Here is a 21,596-nt window from a genome sequence, read left to right as displayed (position 1 = left end):
GAAAAGAGCCATTTCATAAAATATTGAGAACAATCCATTTTCATTAGGACGTAAATATCGAACGAGCCAATATCCTAAACGAAACCACATAGTCGAATCAGGAGATAAGTTTTTTCCCACGGCTTTGCGATAATTCAGCTAACAAACGGTCTAGGGTCGTCTTAAGATCTATTTCCGTAATCATTTCAAATTTTTTTTTTACTTTGTCATTTTGAAAATTTTGTATAAAAACGAAACCACATGGTCGAATCGGGAGATAAGTTTTTTCCCTCTACTTTGCGATAATTCAGCTAACAAACGGTCTAGGGTAGTCTTAAGATCTATTTCCGTAATCATTTCAAATTTTTTTTTAACTTTGTCATTTTGAAAATTTTGTATAAAAACGAAACCACATGGTCGAATCGGGAGATAAGTTTTTTCCCTCTACTTTGCGATAATTCAGCTAACAAACGGTCTAGGGTCGTCTTAAGATCTATTTCCGTAATCATTTCAATTTTTTTTTTAACTTTGTCATTTTGAAAATTTTGTATAAAAACGAAACCGCATGGTCGAATCGGGAGATAAGTTTTTTCCCTCTACTTTGCGATAATTCAGCTAACAAACGGTCTAGGGTAGTCTTAAGATCTATTTCCGTAATCATTTCAAATTTTTTTTTAACTTTGTCATTTTGAAAATTTTGTATAAAAACGAAACCACATGGTCGAATCGGGAGATAAGTTTTTTCCCTCTACTTTGCGATAATTCAGCTAACAAACGGTCTAGGGTCGTCTTAAGATCTATTTCCGTAATCATTTCAATTTTTTTTTTAACTTTGTCATTTTGAAAATTTTGTATAAAAACGAAACCGCATGGTCGAATCGGGAGATAAGTTTTTTCCCTCTACTTTGCGATAATTCAGCTAACAAACGGTCTAGGATCGTATTAAGATCTATTTCCGTAATTATTTTAAATTTTTTTTTAACTTTGTCATTTTGTATAAGGTGATTTTTGGTTGAATGCTTCATTTTGACCAGTTCTACCTTCTGCTAAAAAAACAACACCTTCAAATACACCCTGTATAAAGGACAGTCAATAATTGTCTTATAATTTTTTACCCATTTAATATTATAACGATAAGGTTTAATAATGTCTCTTCTAGAGAAAGAATGTCATAATTTCCAATTTCTTTCAAAGAAGGAAATATTGTCAACAAGAGGTAGTCGAAAGCCATTACTTATTTGTAACGCGAAAATTATACCGTCATTGAAAACCCGCGAATCTTCCCGGAACCGTTCAAAACTTATATTCTTCAAGTAGTAATTGGATTCCGCCTTAGGAAAATTAATATCTGAAGCTGGTTGGCGGTTTCGCGATAATGTCTGATAAAGTTTCACAATCTTTGAAGCTGCAGCCGTCGGAGTCAAGAAGCAGGATTAAAAAGTTTTCCTTTATATGTTTCGTCCAGTTTTTGAAACTGTTCTCGCCTTGAAACGAAAGTTTTAACAATCGTAATTATTGACAAGGAATAATACGATGCGACATCGTTGTTAAAACTTGAGAACTTGACCTCGGGAGAATAACAATAGATACCAGCCGTTCGTGATCTGAATCGGGGTTGTGGGATTTGAGAAAAAATTAAAAAAACTGGAACATGTTTTATAATGATCTCGGCGAGCTTGGGAATTTTAAATACGGAATATTCCTCACAGGTTACAGGTGGACCTTCTAGATCATGCGATTCCCGGTTGAGTTGTGCTGGATCATTTTTAGAATATCCTACAGTAACTGATGATATCTGATATATGCATATTTGTGTACTACTTAGAAACGTCTTGTAGTTGGGGAGCCCAAGAGGAAAATTCGAATTAATTGTTTCAGATTCCGTGGAACCGGTGGAGTACCTCTATCAAATATTATACCTGTATATAGGGGGAATTGTCTAGGACAGCCTGTCAGAATAGCAATCAGAATAGTATCATTGTAGATACTCGAGCGTGTCCGATGAAGATATATGTTTAATTACATGTTGAAAAGTATATATTCTCTTAATCTGACAATTTGAGCGTGATGAAAATGTGTGGGAGGGCGCCAAATTTACAAAAAAAACCTCACGTGTACAGGGTGGGCAAAATTGGTGATACCTGAACTACAACTTTGCAACCCAACGAGATAGAGGAAAATGAATGTGCCATTCGTGTCGTCTTTTTTTAGAGAAACTAATAATGCCATCAACTGCATTCCTCTATCTTCTTTTGTTATCGAGTTATAAGCCAAAATTGAAATTTGGGCGATTTCAACTTTGGTCATTATCTCCGTTCCTGTTTGTGCTAGGATGTTGAAATGAAAACATCATACAGATACTTTTTCGATAGAAATCCAGTGGCGTACTATGATTTTTTCCAACAGGTATATTTCTGGAGGTATAACATAAACTTGTATTTTTTCTTATGGAAACAGTCGTTTGAAATGACCAAGAAAGAACCGCCATTTTTTTCCCGTTTCAGAAATATATCATACATCATAAATCGCTCTCAGATATTATGAAAAATATAGTTTGTGTGTGAATTTTGAATGATTGAGTAGGCTGAACCACAGAATGATATGTTGTTGCCGAAAAAGTTAGCTGTGTTTGATTCTTTCAAAAGCCACGTTCAAGGAAATATTCGTCCAGATATTATGAAGAATACAGTTTTCATCTATATTGAATTTGAAATGAAAGGTATTATGTAAGCTGAGTTATAGATAGAGATCAAAGATCAAACCATGGAGGATTGAATCAAGTATTCAAACGCAAAATAATAATTAAACCATGCCTAGAGACATATCATTCTGTGGTTCAGCCTACTCAATTATTTAAAATTCACATACAAACTATATTTTTCATATAATATCTGAACGAATCTGAAAGCGATGTATAATGTATGATATATTTCTGAAACAGGAAAGAAATGGCGGTTCTTTCTAGGTCATTTCACACGACTGTTTCCATAAGAAAAAAATATAAGTTTATGTTATACCTCAGCAAATATACCTGTTGGAAAAAATCATAGTACGCCACTGGATTGCTATCCAAAAAGTGCTGTATTGTGTCTGCATTTCAACATCCTAGCACAAACAGGAACGGAGATAATGACCAAAGTTGAAATCACCCAAATTTCAATTTTGGCCTATAACTCGATAACAAAAGAAGATAGAGGAATGCAGTAGATGGCATTATTAGTTTCTCTAAAAAAAGACGACACGAATGGCACATTCATTTTTCTCTATCTCGTTGGGTTAAAAAGTTGTAGTTCAAGTATCACCAATTTTGGCCAGCCTGTACATTCTCAACCGCGGTAGCTTTTTTTTTCTTATATTGCAGCTAATGAATCAAGAATTACAGAAAAAATATAATCTGACAATTTCAGTAACCGAAACAATAAAAATTGGCCAAAAAGGCTACAAATGTCAGTTTTTTATAATTATTATCTCCTCTCCTGCGCTTCAAATTGTTTTCGCATTCATTTATAGAAGTTGTAGAGCATAACATTTTCTACAAATTTTGTACGAATCAATTTTTCATACTTCTGAAAGTTTTTGAGATATGTGTCGGTGAATGTACATAAGACTGGGTTTCTACATTGACCTTGCCCTTTCGCATTTGTGGCTAAGCTCCTCGTCCTTATCGCCTTCGACGGTTGTAGACTGGAGCCAGTGACTCGCCATGTTGATCTGGGAGTTGTTGTGGATTCAGATTTGTGCTGGTCATACCATGTGGCAGCAGTTGCGGGTAGGGCGAGGCAGGTCGGGTACTTGTTGGCTAAGACCTTCAGGAACTCCAGTATTCCGACTTGGAAGTTCTTATATAGAACATATATTCGCTCCATTATGGAGTACGCTGGACAGGTGTGGTGGCCGTCGACCAAATACGATGAAAACTTACTGGAATCCGTTCAACGCTGGACCACACGCCTGCCATATTCATATCAGCGACCGTCCTATGAGGATAGGCTCCTTATATTTGGTCTGTCCAGTTTTGCAGAGCGTCGGGCCAGGGGTGATCTCATTTTCACATTTCGTGCTGTACATGGCCACTTTGGGGAGGAACTCGAAAACATGTATCGCCTTAACACCAATAGTTTGAGAGGTCATCGCTTCAAGCTACAGAAGGAACCATTCAAAACATCGATTAGACAGAGGATCCTTTTCAACAGAGTGTTCAATCAATGGAATCGTCTGCCGACTACAGTTGTGGAGGCTGCCTCGGTGAACGCCTTCAAAAACAGGTTGGATGAAATGCGCATTTTGCTCTGATTTTGTGTTGTTTTATAAGTTAGAATTCTTCTCTCACGATTGTTAGTTACAGAATTGTAGATTTATATTTTTTGGATTTATAGGTTTACCTCAATCCTAGTTATAATGTAAATAAATAAATAAATAAATAACTCGAAAAGTCCAATTGACATCCTCTAAAAATCTGACACGCCCGAAAAAATTTTTTTTCTTACCATTTTCAACTCTTCCGTACGACCAGCCCCACCACGCAAACTGTAAGATTAACACTCTTGCCTTTGAGGCATACTAACAGCTCCAGGAATTCCCCTATTATTAGAATGCTTGGTCGTTGTAACAGTTTTAAGGACCTAGTGGACGTAATTGGTCATAGCCACGAATATGTCAAAAGATGTCACTTCAGAGGTATCTCTACTTAATTAATTGTTGTTTGTTTTTGTTTTTTTTTGTTTATTTTCGCTGAATCATTTTTTCCCTTTTTTAAGGAAAGATCACAAATAGTTATGAAGGATATAAATTGTTTAATTGAATATCAAAATTTTGTTCTTTTTTTTGTTTCTCTGTAAGTATTTGCACTTCTGTAAATCAATGTTAATTAGTGGACATTGTTTTGGGTATTAATTTACCTGTATATGTTCTTGTTATGAATAAATAAATAAATAAATAAACATGAATTTATTATCAGAGGCACGTAGGGCACATACAGTATCTTAATCTGACACGTTCGAGTATGTACACCTTACGATTTTTTTTACATCTCTGAGACCCTGCCTGCAAGCGCTTTCCTCACCGCTGGAAGTGCATACATCATAGAAACTCATTGTTTTTCTACCATCTAATCTTCAAAATCCACTAGGTCTCTACGACGCTCGAGTAAATCCCGATTTAGAATCGTCGGCTCCCCAACTATTGGGCATGAGTTTTGAAGTCTAGGCCCGAGTACAGAGCCATTAAGTATGCCTGCAGAAATATTCTTATGGTTAGATCATTATTAACCAAGTTTCACTTGAAACTTGCAGCCAGTGTGTATGAGGAGTTCAAAAATAAAGGGAGGAAAGTTTGTTCTGATAATTTTATTTGTTAAACCATTCAACCAAACCTAACCAAAAGCTTTTTCGACTAGCAGCATTACTAGAGTTTGAATTTTTCCTTTGGAGTTGAACCAGTGCCCGCTTATCGACGTGAAATATTTAATGATGGAAAATTAATTGCAGGATTTACTCAGCCATTTCCATCGTTACGGATTATTCTCCCTAACATTTTCGTCAGCATTCGCAAGTCGCCTTCAAGGGTTTTCATTTTCAACAGAATGAGTTATCTATTCAGTTTATTCATTGAAATTTTTGTCGAACACAGGGAGAAATTTTTTTTTTCAAATGAAGTGTAGGATAACTCATTCGGAGTAAACAGAAAATCCTTAGAGACTGCTAGCGAATGCTATTTGGGGTTGAGTTGCTTCAAACATGTACAGGGTGGGCAAAATTGGTGATACCTGAACTACAATTTTTTCAAGACAACGAGATGGAGGAAAATACATGGCACATTACGGTCATAATTTTTCTAGAAACTAATAATACCATCAACTGCATTCCTCTTCTCTTGTTTTCGAGTTATGGGCCAAATTTAAATTTCAACTTTTGTCATTTTCTCTGTTTCTGTTTGTGTCAGGATGTTGAAATGAAAAAATTATACATTATACAGATATTTTTTTATAGCAATCCAGTGGCGTACTACGAATTTTTCTAACATGTGTATTTGCTGAGCTATAACATAAAGATGTGTTGTTTCTTATGAAAAGAGTAGTTTAAAATGACTTAGAAAGACTGAGGGCGATGTATGATATATTTCTGAAACATGAAAAAAATGGCGATTCTTTCTGAGTCATTCTAAACTACTGTTTTCATAAGAAACAACACATCTTTAAGTTATAGCTCAGCAAATATACCTGTTGGAAAGAATCATAGTACGCCACCGGATTGCTATAAAAAAAGTGTCTCCATAATGTTTTTATTTCAACATCCTAGCACAAACAGAAACAGAGATAATGACCAAAATTGAAATCGCCCATATATTATAACTCGAAAACAAAAGAAGATAGTGGAATGCAGTTGATGACATATTGAGTTTCTCGAAAAAAGACGACCATAAAGTGCCATTTTTTCCTTTATCTAGTTGTAGTTCAGGTATCACCAATTTTGCCCACCCTGTACAAGTTGTCCGACAATGAAACACATTATAGATACCTAATACAGAGTAGGGGTAAGTCTGGGAGACTTGCTCAGGTAAGAGACTTGAACAACCTCAAATATTTCATTTCAAATTTCGCGCTACCGGTATCGTAAATAGCTTGCGACATACTCTTAACAAGGCACAACTAGTGTCGGCTCCATTTTGGCCGCCATCAGAACAGTTCGGAAGTGAGATGGTTGAACGTGATTTGTTTGTTAGGAAGTGAGAAATTGGATAATTTTTGTTTGCTACACTGTCTGAATATATTATTTAGTGTTATTGCTTTCATTGATTAATAGTGTTTTACAAACGATGAGCCTTTTTAATATTAGTTGTAAAAGTTTCAAGAAAACATCTGTTGAATAGACTAAAAGGGAGTGCGGGAGACATGACCCATGCTATGGTAGGGAAACATAATCAGTGCTCCAAGTTTCCCGCACTGACCTTAGATAATAAAATCTGCTTCAAAAAAAGAAAATTGAATAATATAAATAAATATAAAAAATATACAAAGGTTCAAAAAAGTGAGTGTTACGGTAGCTCAATTAACGTTTGATTTAAATTAGAAAAGAAAATGGAGAATACAAAAGATACGCTGGAAGCACTCGAACCTACCTTTATTGGAACGATCGCCAGAATGGGGAGCTGGTACTATCCTGGTATCTATTTGCAGTCCTTGGAAAGCTTTCACACACCTTTTCTTGAAATTATGAGATTTCGAATATCGAGAATTCAATGAGAAATTTGCTTCGCACTTCGTGAACCGAGAATTCGAATTGAATTCATCTCTCGTCCATATGTTCCCATATGTAGCCCGAGATTTTCCAACGTATTTATTTACAACATAAAAATGAAACGCGGCTATTGATTCAACGCTCAATTCAAATCCGAAAAATAAACTTTACTGAATATTAATAATGAATAATTATGAAACCGAATAAATACTATAACTGAGCGTTGCAGTAACAGTGAGAAACATCTCGGAAATACGGGAGAGTGACTCTGAAATAGAAAATTTGTACTTCATACGCTGATACATCTGATAATGAAAACCTTGACATAGACAATCATTGGTCATTGGAAATTGTTTTCTTTCAATGTATTTCCTGATAAGCAAACTTATGTTCAATTCTCTCTCGCTCCCTATTCAAATATCATGGTTATGATCATTTTAAGTAGAGATCATAACTTGAGAACCGTAAATGTATGGGTTTTTCGTTGAATTGCCGAAGACTTTTCGAGTCCTCTGCAGTTTTTTGGATCACTCTACAGGTGGTACGGAAGACAGATAGATTTTTCGAATAATTATGTCCGTCAAATCTCAATAAGTCCATTTTTTCACATTGCCCCTTTTTGTCTGTTGGTTACCGTAGTGGATGGTGTCCATTTTTATGGAAACATTTGGGGCATAAAATGAATCTTGAAAAAAACAATTTGAGAAATGTTGCAACATCCAAGGATCTATATACAAATATGAAATCAGCTCAGCTTAGATTCCAGTCAATTGACATCAGGACGAAACGATTTTACTGAAATTTTCATGGGATTAACCGAACCGCAGTGGAAATGAAATAAACCAACGACTACTTTACCGATGTATAGATTAAATAGAAACCTCAAAAGCCAATAATTTGGGCGATTTTGCAGTTGAATAACGTTTATACGAGCTGCCCATTGGGAAACATATCCGATAATATCTGAGATAGAAACGAGGATAGAAATGATTGAAAACGGTAGTCGGACTACGGTAATTTCGGATATTATAACACCATTCACGAAGTTTATAGGACGTTTTGGAAGTAAAGCTCTTGATATACCCATCGAAATCCATAAAATAAAGATCTTCTATGGGTAAGGTGCAAGGGGGTATTAGTATGGATATTGGAGCAGTATTACCGGAATCACTAATCATTGTGTGCTAATGTTCGAGAAGTAATCGAGGAGTCCGAAATTCGATTCGAAGTTTATTGAAATTGCTTCACATTTCAGAGGAACTGCTTCCAATGCTATTCACCATGGGATCATGTTCTTAAAGGATATGCAACTCCTAGAGATTCGAGTATTTTTTTTCAATGAAAGTGTTTATTTAATTTATTTATTATGATAAATAGGAATACATATAGGATAACCCCAGAAACTGTATTCGCTTAGATGATAGCCAACCCAAAAATAACTCCAAACCATGTGTACAAAAAACCTGAAAATAATATGATCACTCTAAATCAATATTACGAGAAATCCCGAAGTGTAATCAATTCATAAATCTATGAGAAAACTTTCTTGAGTGACCTTTCGAGTGTTGTAGACGATTTTGAAAAGTAATAAAACGTCTGTGATTTTTCGTCGCAGAACTGCTCAAAATGAAGCTTTTCACCAAAAATCACCTATACAAGACTTTCAAAATGTTTGGGCAAATTTGAAAAAAAAATTGAAAATGATTACTGAAATAGATCCTAATACTACCCTAGACCGTTTGTTAGCTGAATTATCGAAAAGCAGTGGGAAAAAACTTATCTCCTGATTCGACCATGTGGTATCGTTTAGGATATTGGCTCCTTCGATATTTACATGGTGATGGAAACTGAGGATTGCCGAGTTGTTACCATTATTTTTTAGTAACTCACACGATTTTATGAAATGGCTCATTTCGATACTAACTGACAGAAGAGACTTAAGACACAAGTGTAAAAAATAGAATAATATGTACTTCAAAATCTCACCAATAAAATTCGTCTTAATTATTCACGAATTTTTTCACAATAGGCATCAGAATCTTCTTGTTCGAACATTCCAACACTCGTCTAAAAATGGGATGAAATGGGGAAATATCATAGCACTTTTTCAACATAACTAACATAAGGACTTTCAAGAAACTGCCTCGATTTTCTACATTATTTTTAAATTGCATGATACAACAATCATGATTATCTCAAGAGTGACCTAATGCATCTAATCCGATGAACTTGGTACTGAACCATTCATTGTCCAGCCGTATGTTTATGTTTTGTTTCGTTTTTGCGATACCGGAGTCACCTACTTAAAATTCGTTGAAATTTTGTCGAATTTCTAGGGGTTATATCTCAGCCATCTTGGATTTTTTATATAGAAAATTTTTGGTTTTACGGATTTATTTTGATTAGTTCTACCTTCTGTCAAAAAAAGCCTCACCTATGAAAACACCCTCTATTATTAAATGTAATTGTCTCTGGTGATTTTGAATTCTTCAGAGAATCAATGACTGCGAGATGATTCAGAGCGATTTGAATAGAGTTAAACGTTACTGTCAAGAACAGCAACTGACAAGCAATAGATTTATTGCGATATTCTACGATACTTTTCAAAATTTAGAAATAGTTGGTGTTCTTGACAGTAACGTTTAACTCTATTCTCTGAAGAATTTAAAATCACCAGAAATTCAGTATGCTTGAAGCACTTTTCAAGCTATTAATATACACGATGAAGAGTAAAGGTCCTAGATGAGAGCCCTGCGGCACGCCAGATGTGCAATAAAAAATATATGAAATATATTGATTGAACAAATTAGTAGACAATGAAAGTTGAAAGCTATCATCCCTAATGTCATTTCAACATCAGGCCTGATACCGAAGAGACTTCCTAGGAAATCTGAGCAAAATTGAATTTGATTTGATGATACTATCTAGACAGTCATGCATAAAGTGGTACTGCTAGGTTATGTCGCGGCACGCAAGTTCCTGGGAACATGGGTGGTGTTCCACTACGACAGGAAGTGCGGGGAGATCAGGCACTCAACGGACACTAACAAGACGAGGAGGAGACAGTGCCAGAAAATTAAATCAAGAAAGGCTTTCATCGTATTTTTCAAATTTGTGAAATAACCAGTAGTTTTTCCGTCAATGAAAACGTACCATTATTCACGACTTTTAACGGAAAATGCCTTCCTCACTTGGAGGTGTGGCAGTTTCCACGATATACCAACACATTAAATCAATTGGAAACAAATCTCTGGCGAACCCCACGTATCTTCAAAAGTTACTAGCAGCAACTCCTTTTTATTGCTTATTTATTCATTCCCATGAAATATCGATTCGGTTGTTTGAATTCATGAATCAGAATCACCAGAAATGAAGCGTGGCTTTGATTTCGAACAATTTCAGCGGAACTTCCTGGACTTCTGGGTTATTTCGCATTCACAACGTAGAAAATTGATGCAGAATGTAAGGTTTCTTTTTTCTGAAGAATAGTGAAATATAAAAATAGAGAAATTCTATTTCAATGAAAAAAGGAAACAAAAGAAGGAGTGGAATGATGATGAATACTTTATATAGTTTAGGAGAAATATTCGAAATTGATTATGAAGAAACTGTACTCGCGTTCAACGACCTTTATGTTGGGAAATCATCTCTCAAAAAAACGAGAAAGAAATTCAAGAAAGAGAGCAGGGTGTCACGCGTCAGTCGCATATTATTACGATGTTCTGGAGTGCTCGCGAACAATTCAGTGCTCGCTAGCTATTGGGAAAGCCTTCAAACAGATATCAACCTGGAGGATGAAACTCTAGAACAGGTCGAGCAGTTCAAATACTTGGAAAGCTTTATAATTACTAGGGCTAACCTGGACACGAAAATACACGACCGTATCAATTCGGCATCACAGGCATTCTGGATAGCACGACCTCAATTTGTATAAGCAGTTTAAGAATATACTCCATCAATCCCTGAAATCAGTTAATGCCAATCATAACTGGGAACAACTACCGTTAGACAGATCACAGTGGAGGACTTTGGTCCACAGCTATAATGTAGACTCGAGAAGAACACAACGGTGGCCAGATCTGGTTGGCGACTATTCCATGCTCATCAGAGTGTGGAAGGATCTTTAGGTTAAGGTTGGGTCATTTCAGTCACAGGAGGGCACACAGTCGCAAGTAGCCCTAATAAATTATAAGTTTGATTGCACCGATAGTTTTGATTTTCAGTCTTTTTGTAGATTTATATATATATATATATATATATATATATATATATATATATATAATGAGGGTAATTGCCTCCCTGTTTAGGCGTGATCACTTTCTTCATTATTGTATCGCCGGCATCGTACTCTGTCGAGAACCGAGCGCGTCTCAGACTTCCCATCATACGTCCGACGTTCGCAAGGCGAACCGGCGTACTGAATTAGGGAAAATATGGGACATATGCTATTGTCTTCGTCTTGGTTTCTATATGGGGGGGATTGAATCGGATACCGTTTCATGTTGGATGGCGCTGTGGGTAAATAAATAATACCCACTAGAACATAACAACATTGAATAAAGTTCCATCAATTCCAAACGTTTTCCACCGTGGAAAAATGCTATGTTGCTCTGATGAGGCCAAATGAGGCCGAAACCATGGTCAGCATCTGCTTTTCTTCGGTGGAGCGTACTCCATTTGGGGGCCTTGACGATGACAAACTGGCTAGCTCAATTCAGATCGTAACACTTGTCGATATTCATATCGTCGGGTGGTATGCATCTGAATTTACCCTCATTATTTTATTCATTGCCTCCCTGTTTAGGCGTGATCACTTTCTTCATTATATATATATATATATATATATATATATATTATCAATCAGGGCTGAAACCTGCCTACGTAAGTGTTTCGAACAAAAAACGGAATCAAACTTTAAAAAAGTTTGTAAAAATGAACAGTGTCATTTTCTTTAAAAGACAACTGTCTATTTTCCTTTCTATGTTTTATTTAATTTCAACTTAGAGAATGCCTTGTTTTGTCAATTATTAATTCATGTCAATTCATATTTCAAATATTGTTCATTGAAAACCTAAAGGAATAGCATTGTTTTTGATTTCTTTCAGGTTAGTAAGTTATTCTTAAGAGTTATCAGAGTTTATTTGTTATATTTCCAACTAAAGATAATAAATCTTTCAGATTGAAGACATCAAATCGTCTATTTCTTGAAGTGAGAAATTGAATTGATTTCCATTCTTATAAATCAAAAACTTAAGCTATCTGGTTGATATTCGAAGGACTGCACTGGGATTTCGAGCTATAATGACCACATCCATGAAAATTTGCATAGCTTTTGAAACATCAAATACTAAAGCGAAGAAAAATATATTCAAGTTCAAATGGATTCAGACTACAGGAACGGAAACATATTATGAGATTCCAGAAGACAAACAGAATCCACATGACCATCATGAACTTTTTGCTCTACCGAAGGTGAAAAATATCTTGAAATCAATGAAAACAAGAGGTTCATTTCGTACGTGTGTTATTTCATTGACTCCGGAATTGAAAGGAATATATTTTGATGCCGAAGAAGATGTGATGTTTAGGGATGAGTATTTACAAATGACTTATTCACCTGCATACGTGAAAACAGAATTTGGAGGAGAACTAGCAGAATCACGAAATACAACAGAACTGTCCTCAGGCAAGACCAAGGAGAATAAAAAGGATTTCAAGAAGATAAAGGACAATTTTGTGCTGAATAATTTTGATGGGAAGAATGTTTCCGTGACTTTATGGTTGAAGAAATTTGAGTCGGAATGCATGCGTTTTGGAGTGGAAGAAGATATGGACAAAATTTTGATTTTACGTTTGTTTCTGGATGGGATAGCGAAAGAATGGTTTGATTCTAAATTAATTATATTAGGTTTGGAAACTGATTTTCAAATATGGAAAAATAACTGCTTAGATAGTTTTTGTGAAACAAGTTGGCATAAGCATAGAGAGGCATATTCATTTAGGTACATAGGAGGAAGTTTAGTTGACTACGCTTTCAGGAAAGAAAATTTGTTGTTGAATCTCCGAAATAATTTTCCAACTGACATATTAATTGACTTAATTGTAACAAGTTTGCCAAATTTTTTACAAGAAAGAATTGATCGATCAAATGTAACAACTTTTGAGAAATTATTAGGTGAGTTACGAAAGTTAGAAGGTTCAACAAAATATGAAAATGCTCGAAATACCAAAAATGGCAAAATGAACAAATCGGCCGAACAACTTCCTTCACTAACAAAAGCAGATAAGAAGGAACCATGTTCAATTTGTGATAAAAATGGTTTCCCAGGGAGATTCCATCCAGAAGCTCTATGTCGGCTAAAGAATAGGAGATTTAATTTTAAACAAGAGAACGTATCCGGTAGCATAAGAACGGTGAACAATGTTGGGGTACAGGATGAATTAAATGAGGCCATTTCCGATCAAAAAAAACTAGTTTTGTTGCCATTGATCAAATTGAAAGTGTTCGTAAATGAAAATGAATTATGTGGAATTTATGATTCAGGCTCAAATGTCACTCTTCTGAATTCGAAAGTGGCAGATGAGTTATGTCTACACATTCGAGAGGATAGGAACACATTCAAAACAGTCAATGGCAGGGCAAATTTTTCAGGAAAAATAACTACAAAAATGAGAATCAATGATATTGAAAAAGAAGTTGAGTTTTTTGTAATTAATGATAAAAATTTCGAGTATGATATTCTACTCGGATTAGATTCTATTTTCAATTTTCAATTGAAACAAGATTTTGATTTGAAAATTTATCAAAGATTAGAGATGAATGAAGAGAGAAAGATCGATTCTTTCTATAATAATAATGATAATAACAATTATTACAATATCAACTTCAATGAAGGTATACCTACAGAACTTTTCGAAGCGAAATTAGAACATTTGACAACAAATCAGAGGAATAAAATTGAAATGTTAATAAATAAATATGATAATATTTTTGCAAAACACAAATTTGATATTGGTTTGGTGCAGAATAATGAAGCACATATAAAACTTTTAGAACACAAATTTGTAGCTAAAAAGCCATACAGATGTTCAATGGAGGATCAAAAAGAGATAGAATTTCAAATAGGAAAATTGTTGAAGGCGAATCTGATTGAAGAATCTTCCTCACCTTTTGCAGCACCAGTCACGTTGGCATATAAAAGAGATGAGGGATCTAAGACAAGATTGTGTGTCGATTTCCGTGAACTCAATAAATTGATTGTTCCCGAACCACAGCCTTTCCCACTGATCGATGAAATTTTAGCGAAAACCCGTAATGCAAAGTTTTTTACTACATTAGATGTAAATTCTGCCTTTTGGTCGATTCCTGTTCGTATCAAAGATAGATATAAGACTGCTTTTGTGACACAAAATGGTCACTGGCAATGGAAATGTTTACCTTTTGGACTTAAAACATCCCCAGCGATATTTCAACGTATTTTGAATAATATTATCAGGAAATATAACTTGAATTCATTCTGCCAAAATTATATAGATGATATTCTGATATTTTCTTCAACATTTGAACAACATATAGAACATTTGGAGGAACTCTTGAAAGCAATATGTGAAGAAGGATTCAGACTTAAATTTATCAAATGCAATTTTGCTAAAGAAGAAGTCAAATATTTAGGACATATTGTTGGAAATAACACAGTACGACCCATAAATGACAATTTGATTTCCATAAGAAATTTTTCTCCACCAGATAATCGGAAGAAGATAAGGCAATTCTTGGGCAAAGTTAATTTTTATCACAAATATATAAAAGATTCCGCTAGATTATTAGAACCGTTGCATAATTTACTGAGGAAAGATGTAAAATTCAATTGGTCATTGGATTGTCAGAAAGCTTTCATTAAGGTTAAGGACATCCTTTGTTCTGAACCAGTTCTTGCAATTTTCGACCCAAATGCCTATACGACTATATATACTGATGCCAGTATTCAAGGAGTAGGAGCTGTTCTTAAACAAAAACAGATTAATGGTGAAATGAAACCCGTAGCCTATTTTTCCAAAAAATTGAATAAATATCAGAAGAATAAAAAAGCAATATTTCTAGAAAGTCTGGCAATTAAGGAGGCAATAAAATTTTGGAAATATTGGCTAATGGGAAAAAAATTCGTTGTTATTACTGATCATAAGCCATTAGAAGGAAAAGAATTTCGCACAAGACCAGATGAAGAGTTGGGTCACATGATGAATTATTTATCACAATTTGATTTTGAAATTAGATATGAACCAGGAAAACAAAATGTAGAAGCAGATTGTCTTTCTAGAAACCCAGTTCTGGAGGAAACGGAGAATATGGACGAATGTTTAATAACAGTTAATTTGGTGGCATTAAATGAAATAAAAAATGATCAACAGAATAATCTCTCAATGATAAATAATATGAAAAGAACTATTGTACAGAAAGAAATATTTTACAAATTGCAGAAAAATAGCAAAAAAATAATTTTATCGAATGATTTTGGAAAAGATTTAATCAGAAAATTGCACAATCATTATGGCCACATTTGTGCTAGTAAGATAAATACAAAAATTAGAAAGTTTTATTACATTCAAAATATGGATTCGCTGGCGAGAGAAATTTGTGGATCATGTGACATCTGTTGTAAAAATAAAACGAGAGTAGGTCAAAAGTATGGACTTCTTTCACAGCTGGGCCCAGCAAAAGAACCCTTTGAGATAATGTCACTGGACACAATTGGAGGCTTTGCTGGAAATCGCTCTTCAAAAAGATACCTTCATCTCCTAGTTGACCATTTTACTCGATATGCATTTGCGAGTACTTCCAAACACCAAACAACCGAAGACTTCATCACATTAATTAATAAAATTCAAGATAAACGACCAATCAAAACATTATTAACAGATCAATACCCAGGAATAAATTCGGAAAAATTCAGACAGCACATGAAAAATTTGAATATACAGTTGATTTTTACAGCAGTAGATTGTCCTTTTTCAAATGGTTTGAATGAACGGCTAAATCAGACATTAGTGAACAGAATAAGATGCAAACAAAATGAGAAGAAAACTAGAGCTTAGACGAAAATAGCAGATGAATGTATTGAAGAATACAATAGGACGGACCATTCTGTAACTGGATATAGCCCAGAATATTTACTTTATGGAAAAACTGATCCCATTGCTCCTGAAGAACTTATAGAAAAGAGTAATTTACCAAAAGATAAGGAAATAGCATTTAAAAATTCTTTACGTTATCATGAATACAATAAAAAACTTGTCGACAAGAACAGGAAAGATTATGATTTTAAAATTGGAGATTATGTTTATGTTGAAAATAAATCTAAATTGAATAGAAAAAAACTTGAGGAAATAAGAATAGGACCTTTTCCAATAGTGAAGAAAATTTCCGGCACTATCTACGAGATAGACATTGGAAATAGAAAAAAGGACAATAATTATTTTCATGTAACAAAGTTGCTCCCATATGACAACGCCAACATATAGTGGTTGTTGCATACTTTGTGTGGGGGGATGTAAAAATGAACAGTGTCATTTTCTTTAAAAGACAACTTTCTATTTTCCTTTCTATGTTTTATTTAATTTCAACTTAGAGAATGCCTTGATTTGTCAATTATTAATTCATGTCAATTCATATTTCAAATATTGTTCATTGAAAACCTAAAGGAATAGCATTGTTTTTGATTTCTTTCAGGTTAGTAAGTTATTCTTAAGAGTTATCAGAGTTTATTTGTTATATTTCCAACTAAAGATAATAAATCTTTCAGATTGAAGACATCAAATCGTCTATTTCTTGAAGTGAGAAATTGAATTGATTTCCATTCTTATAAGTTTATTACCTCCAATCTTCAAGTAGCCGCTGTCACTCTGAGAGAAATATTACGTCCACGTTTTGAGCATGTTTTTCATACAGGAAACCCTGCCGCATATACAGGGTCATTCATAACTATTGGGACATAGGCTAAGGGCAGATTGTTTGGACCAAAATATGGCGGTAGGACCAAATATACCTCAATAAAATATTGCTGTGGAAAAAGATAAAGGACGTTAAAGTTGAATGTTTTTTCGTTTTTTGCTAATAATTTCACTGTATATTTTTTCATCTGTTTTTAAGAAAAACACAACTGAACAGTTCAGAGCATCAGAAGGGGATTGAACGATTTATTCATTTTATTTATTCATTTCGACGATAAAGCATAATTAAAAACAACGTAACATAAGAATAAACCTAAATTAAATGTTCTACGTGGCCTCCTCCGATTTCTCTGCCTTTTCTAATTATTTCAATAAAGGACTTTCGAACTTCGAAGAAAATATAATTCTGTCCCCTTATAAAAAATTCAACTTTAACGCCCTTTATCTTATTCCACAGCAATATTTTATTGAGGTATATTTGGTCCTATCGACATATTTTGGTCTAAACAATCTGCCCCAATATGTTCCAATAGTTATGAATCACCCCGTATATCAAATCAAAAAACAAAATTCATGTTAGAACCAGGCTATCATAATTTGGTCGCAACAGAGCATCGTTATCTATTGATAGTAAGAGTCATGCGCTGTCAAACTGATCTACAAAATATGTATTGTGAGTGCCTTTTCAGATTCCCGGCATTGACTCGGATGGTTGCAGAGATTCTCATAAGTATTCTGTTTGCTGGATTTCCACGAAAAAATTTTAATTCCGGAAAAACTGATATTCTGTAATATTTTTCATTACTTATACGTGGGATGAAAAAAACCCGAAGAAGAAGATATAAATAGTACGAGTTCCTTGGGCTTAATGACCATTCAGGACTGGCAGGAGGGAGAAAGCTCATAAAAAAGCCCCAGAAAATGATATAATTAACTCCGTACAACATCATATCAGGCCTGAAAGAATGAAATTGCAGTAGCAATCTGCGGTCAGCGGATGGGCAAAGTTAATTCTGAACATTTGTTGCCGACGACGCAGATGTAAACAGTTGCCGTGCCCTAAATAAAAAGCACGTTCTTCGTCCGGGGATTACAATAATTGATATGTCTTAACTGCGGCCACGTACATCGCCCGAAAACATGAGATGTTGGGGGAGCTCCACCAGATCTACATCACTTCGTAGTTTGGGTTTTAGGGCTACCGGCGGTTTTACATTTCAGTTGAATATGAGCAAAAAAAGTGGAGGCGAGTTAGCCAGAGATATAGTGTGTGAGAAGAGAGGAAAGTTGACGATTGAAATGTCTGAATTTAGGAATTTCAATCATAGCGAAATATGTTAACTCTTGATTTGGTAGGGTAAAGTTTCCAGGACGGTCCGTCATTTCGACCCCTACTTTTATTCATTATTTGATATTTAAATACTCAAAACTCCTAATTTCAAATCTAAATGATAAATGTTGAATATAATAGAAATTTGATGAAAACCAAACGATACAAGTATTTGGGGAGCCGACGATACTAAATCGGAATGTACTAGAGCGTCGTGGAGACCTAGAGGACTTTGAAGATTAGATGGTAGAAAGAAAAAAAGGTTTTATGAAGTATACACTTTCAGCGATGGGGAAAGCGTCTGCAGGTTCTCAAAGATGTAAAAAAAAAATCGTCTGGTGTACAGGTTGGGCAAAATTAGTTGTCTACTGAAGGGATCTCGAGAACTATAGCAGCTAGAAGAAAACGGACGACACATCCTCGAGCTCTTTTTTCCTGACCATTCCAACTCTGAAAACATATCCATCCTAACATTCATAGATTTTGAGTCATGAACGAAAATTGAGAAATTGTCATTTCCAATGAAGCTGAATAACTCGCTTGTTTGAACTCGTATTCGAAATTCGTTGTTACATTTTACAGGCACTTGAGGAATAATTGGAATATGGTATTATTAAATTTTTTGATCCAGTCATATTCGAGATACGACAGGGAATTTTGAGTTCTCAAATGTAAACTATAGTAGAAAGTTCTTTCATCTGCATTTTTTTTGCTGATTTCAAAAATGTATCATATGTCGCTATTCACATGAATATTACACGAGAAAAAAATTTAATACTTTTTCCTGCTCAATTATAAGTCGCATTACCATAGCGACTGTTGAAAATGCATTATCTTTTGTGAACCTGAGCCTCTATGATAGGAATCACGAAGTGAAAAATAAAATTTACGGAGCAAGAATACAAAATTATGAACAACTAACGGCAAACACCCTGAGAGAAGTCACCAGTATCCACATCGGTAACGCCATATGTATGTAGTGTTAGCTTTTCATGCTCATCTAACGATGGTTCACAATTCGAACACTACCGTTGATACATGTACCTATTTTTCATTATCTTACTTTTTGTAATAATTGAAATTATAGTTTATTATCGTATTTTTTTATATGACTGACTCTTTAAGTTTCTTTCATAAATAGAAAAAAAAGTCACCGGTATTCACATCGGCAACGCCATACGTAGCGTTAATTAAATTCGAACACTACCGTTGATACATGTACCTATTTTTCATCATCTTACTTTTTGTATGAATTATAATTATAATAGTTTATTATCGTATTTTGTTTTATTACTGACTCTTTAAGTTTAAATAGAAAAACCGATAATTGAATCAATTTATTTCTTTAATAATCAGACGAAAGTCTTTTACTCTCTTAAGGATATCGATCTCTTTATCAATATGACATGAAAATGACAATTTCTCAATTTTCGTGCATAACTCAAAATCTATGAAAGTTAGGCTAGATCTGTTTTCAGTTTTCTTCTAGCTGCTATTGTTGTGGAAATCCCTTTAATAGACAAAAAAAATTTTGCCCACCCTGTACATACTCGAACGTGTCAGATTAAGATACTGTATATGCCCTACGTGTCTCTGATAATGAATTCATGTAGATCTGACAGTTTGTGTGTTGAGGTTGGCCGTACGGAAGAGTTGAAAATAGTAAAAAAAAAATTTTTTTGGGCGTGTCAGATTTTCAGAGGATATGTTAATTGGACCCACAGAAAGCTACTTTTCAAGAGGCTGACAATTCGGACGTGACGCAAGGTCACAGCGGTCCTTTGAAAATGCAAAAAAATCATTACTTGTACATACTCGAGCGTGTCAGATTTTCATACAGATGGTTAAACTCGGTGTTGCAGAGGTGTCGACCCATTAATCTGACAATAATCAGGGGGGGTTTTCTGAATCTGACAGTTTGAAGATGATGTACAATGATGGTTTTTTTTACTATTCTGTAATTGTCCTAAACAATTCCCCCTATATACAGGTCTCATTTTTGGTAGAGGTACTCTACAGGGTCCAAGGTATCTCCCCTTATATTAATCTGACACGCACGAGTAAATCCCGAATTTTCTTCTTGGGCTCCCCTACTAAAGGTCAAATACTGCATCCTCTCCCAATAAATCCTCCCCTATCAGTATTTTTAGATGATGTTTTTTCACCTTCATTTCACTGGAGGATATGTATTGTTTCCTAGTACAGTTCATTTGCGCATGAGGAGCTATTGAAATGTAAACAATGGCGAATCCGAAAAATTGGTGGACGAAACATTGCCTTGATGCGGAAAACCAATTGCTGAAATAAATTTACTAGCGAAGGCAGACATTATAGTCCCCCCAAAGACTAACTAAGTATAGATGTATCGAACCGACGAACTTATTCGTGGAACACTGAATAATCCTACCCTTGAATCAGGGCTTCTAAAACAATGCGGTACTTATATCTCCATACATGAAAAGAGTAAAATCCACAATAAGATTATGGGATATCTATGCATAGAGTAACGGAATTCCTTCTAATTAGCAGTCGAAGCGGAGTAAGCGCAACCATCACAATACACAAAGACGAGCAAACAGGGAGGAACATTAACCATTTTCTTGTCTCCTAATCAGATTTCTTCCACCTGCGCAATTACCTTGCAACAATGGCTCACGTTCCTAATAGTACAAACAGCGGACGAGAGCCGAACAATGGCAGTGAAAGATGATACAGAAACGAGAATAAGCGACGCCGACGACAGAATTATACTAAGAATGAACGCCTACGAATTAAATTAGATTGTTACGTTTCGAACGTGAATCTCGAAATGAAATAATATATTGTTCAACGAGCGCTGAATGACACATTTACTCGTGGTAAATGCCTGATGCCTGCAGTACTCGCCTATAGCTCCTAGTACAAATCTTACTAGTTGCTCATGAAAATTTGGTGGGACTTATGCATCATTTTCACTCAGATAAGCAGGAATTCAGACAAGGACATCCTAAAACAAAAATTCACATTCACGTACTCTTTTCCTTGTCTATCGATTAGCTGCGAAAAAGAAAAGAAGTACAATTGCTCTGAGGAAAAATATGAAAAATAAAATAAAGGTTTAAGAT

At 34.8% G+C, this 21,596-nt stretch overlaps 2 protein-coding genes across 2 annotated transcripts in view; one reads left to right on the top strand and one right to left on the bottom strand.

The window, feature by feature from the left end:
• LOC123308867 (tyrosine-protein phosphatase Lar-like) overlaps window positions 1–21,596 on the bottom strand; it is a 634,169-nt gene that overhangs the window by 439,711 nt on the left and 172,862 nt on the right. The window lies entirely within an intron of this gene.
• On the top strand, window positions 12,233–21,272 carry LOC123322745. Its single transcript, XM_044910750.1, has 3 exons — window positions 12,233–12,319; window positions 12,393–13,389; window positions 21,160–21,272. The coding sequence occupies exons 2-3, from the start codon at window positions 12,516–12,518 to the stop codon at window positions 21,270–21,272; spliced, it is 987 nt and encodes a 328-aa protein (XP_044766685.1). The 5' UTR covers window positions 12,233–12,319; window positions 12,393–12,515.

Source organism: Coccinella septempunctata, chromosome 1, assembly GCF_907165205.1.
Source record: "Coccinella septempunctata chromosome 1, icCocSept1.1, whole genome shotgun sequence".
NCBI classification, from domain to species: Eukaryota; Metazoa; Arthropoda; class Insecta; order Coleoptera; family Coccinellidae; genus Coccinella; species Coccinella septempunctata.
The sequence above is the reverse complement of the archived record's forward strand: the minus strand, read 5'-3'. Positions and strand labels throughout refer to the sequence as shown.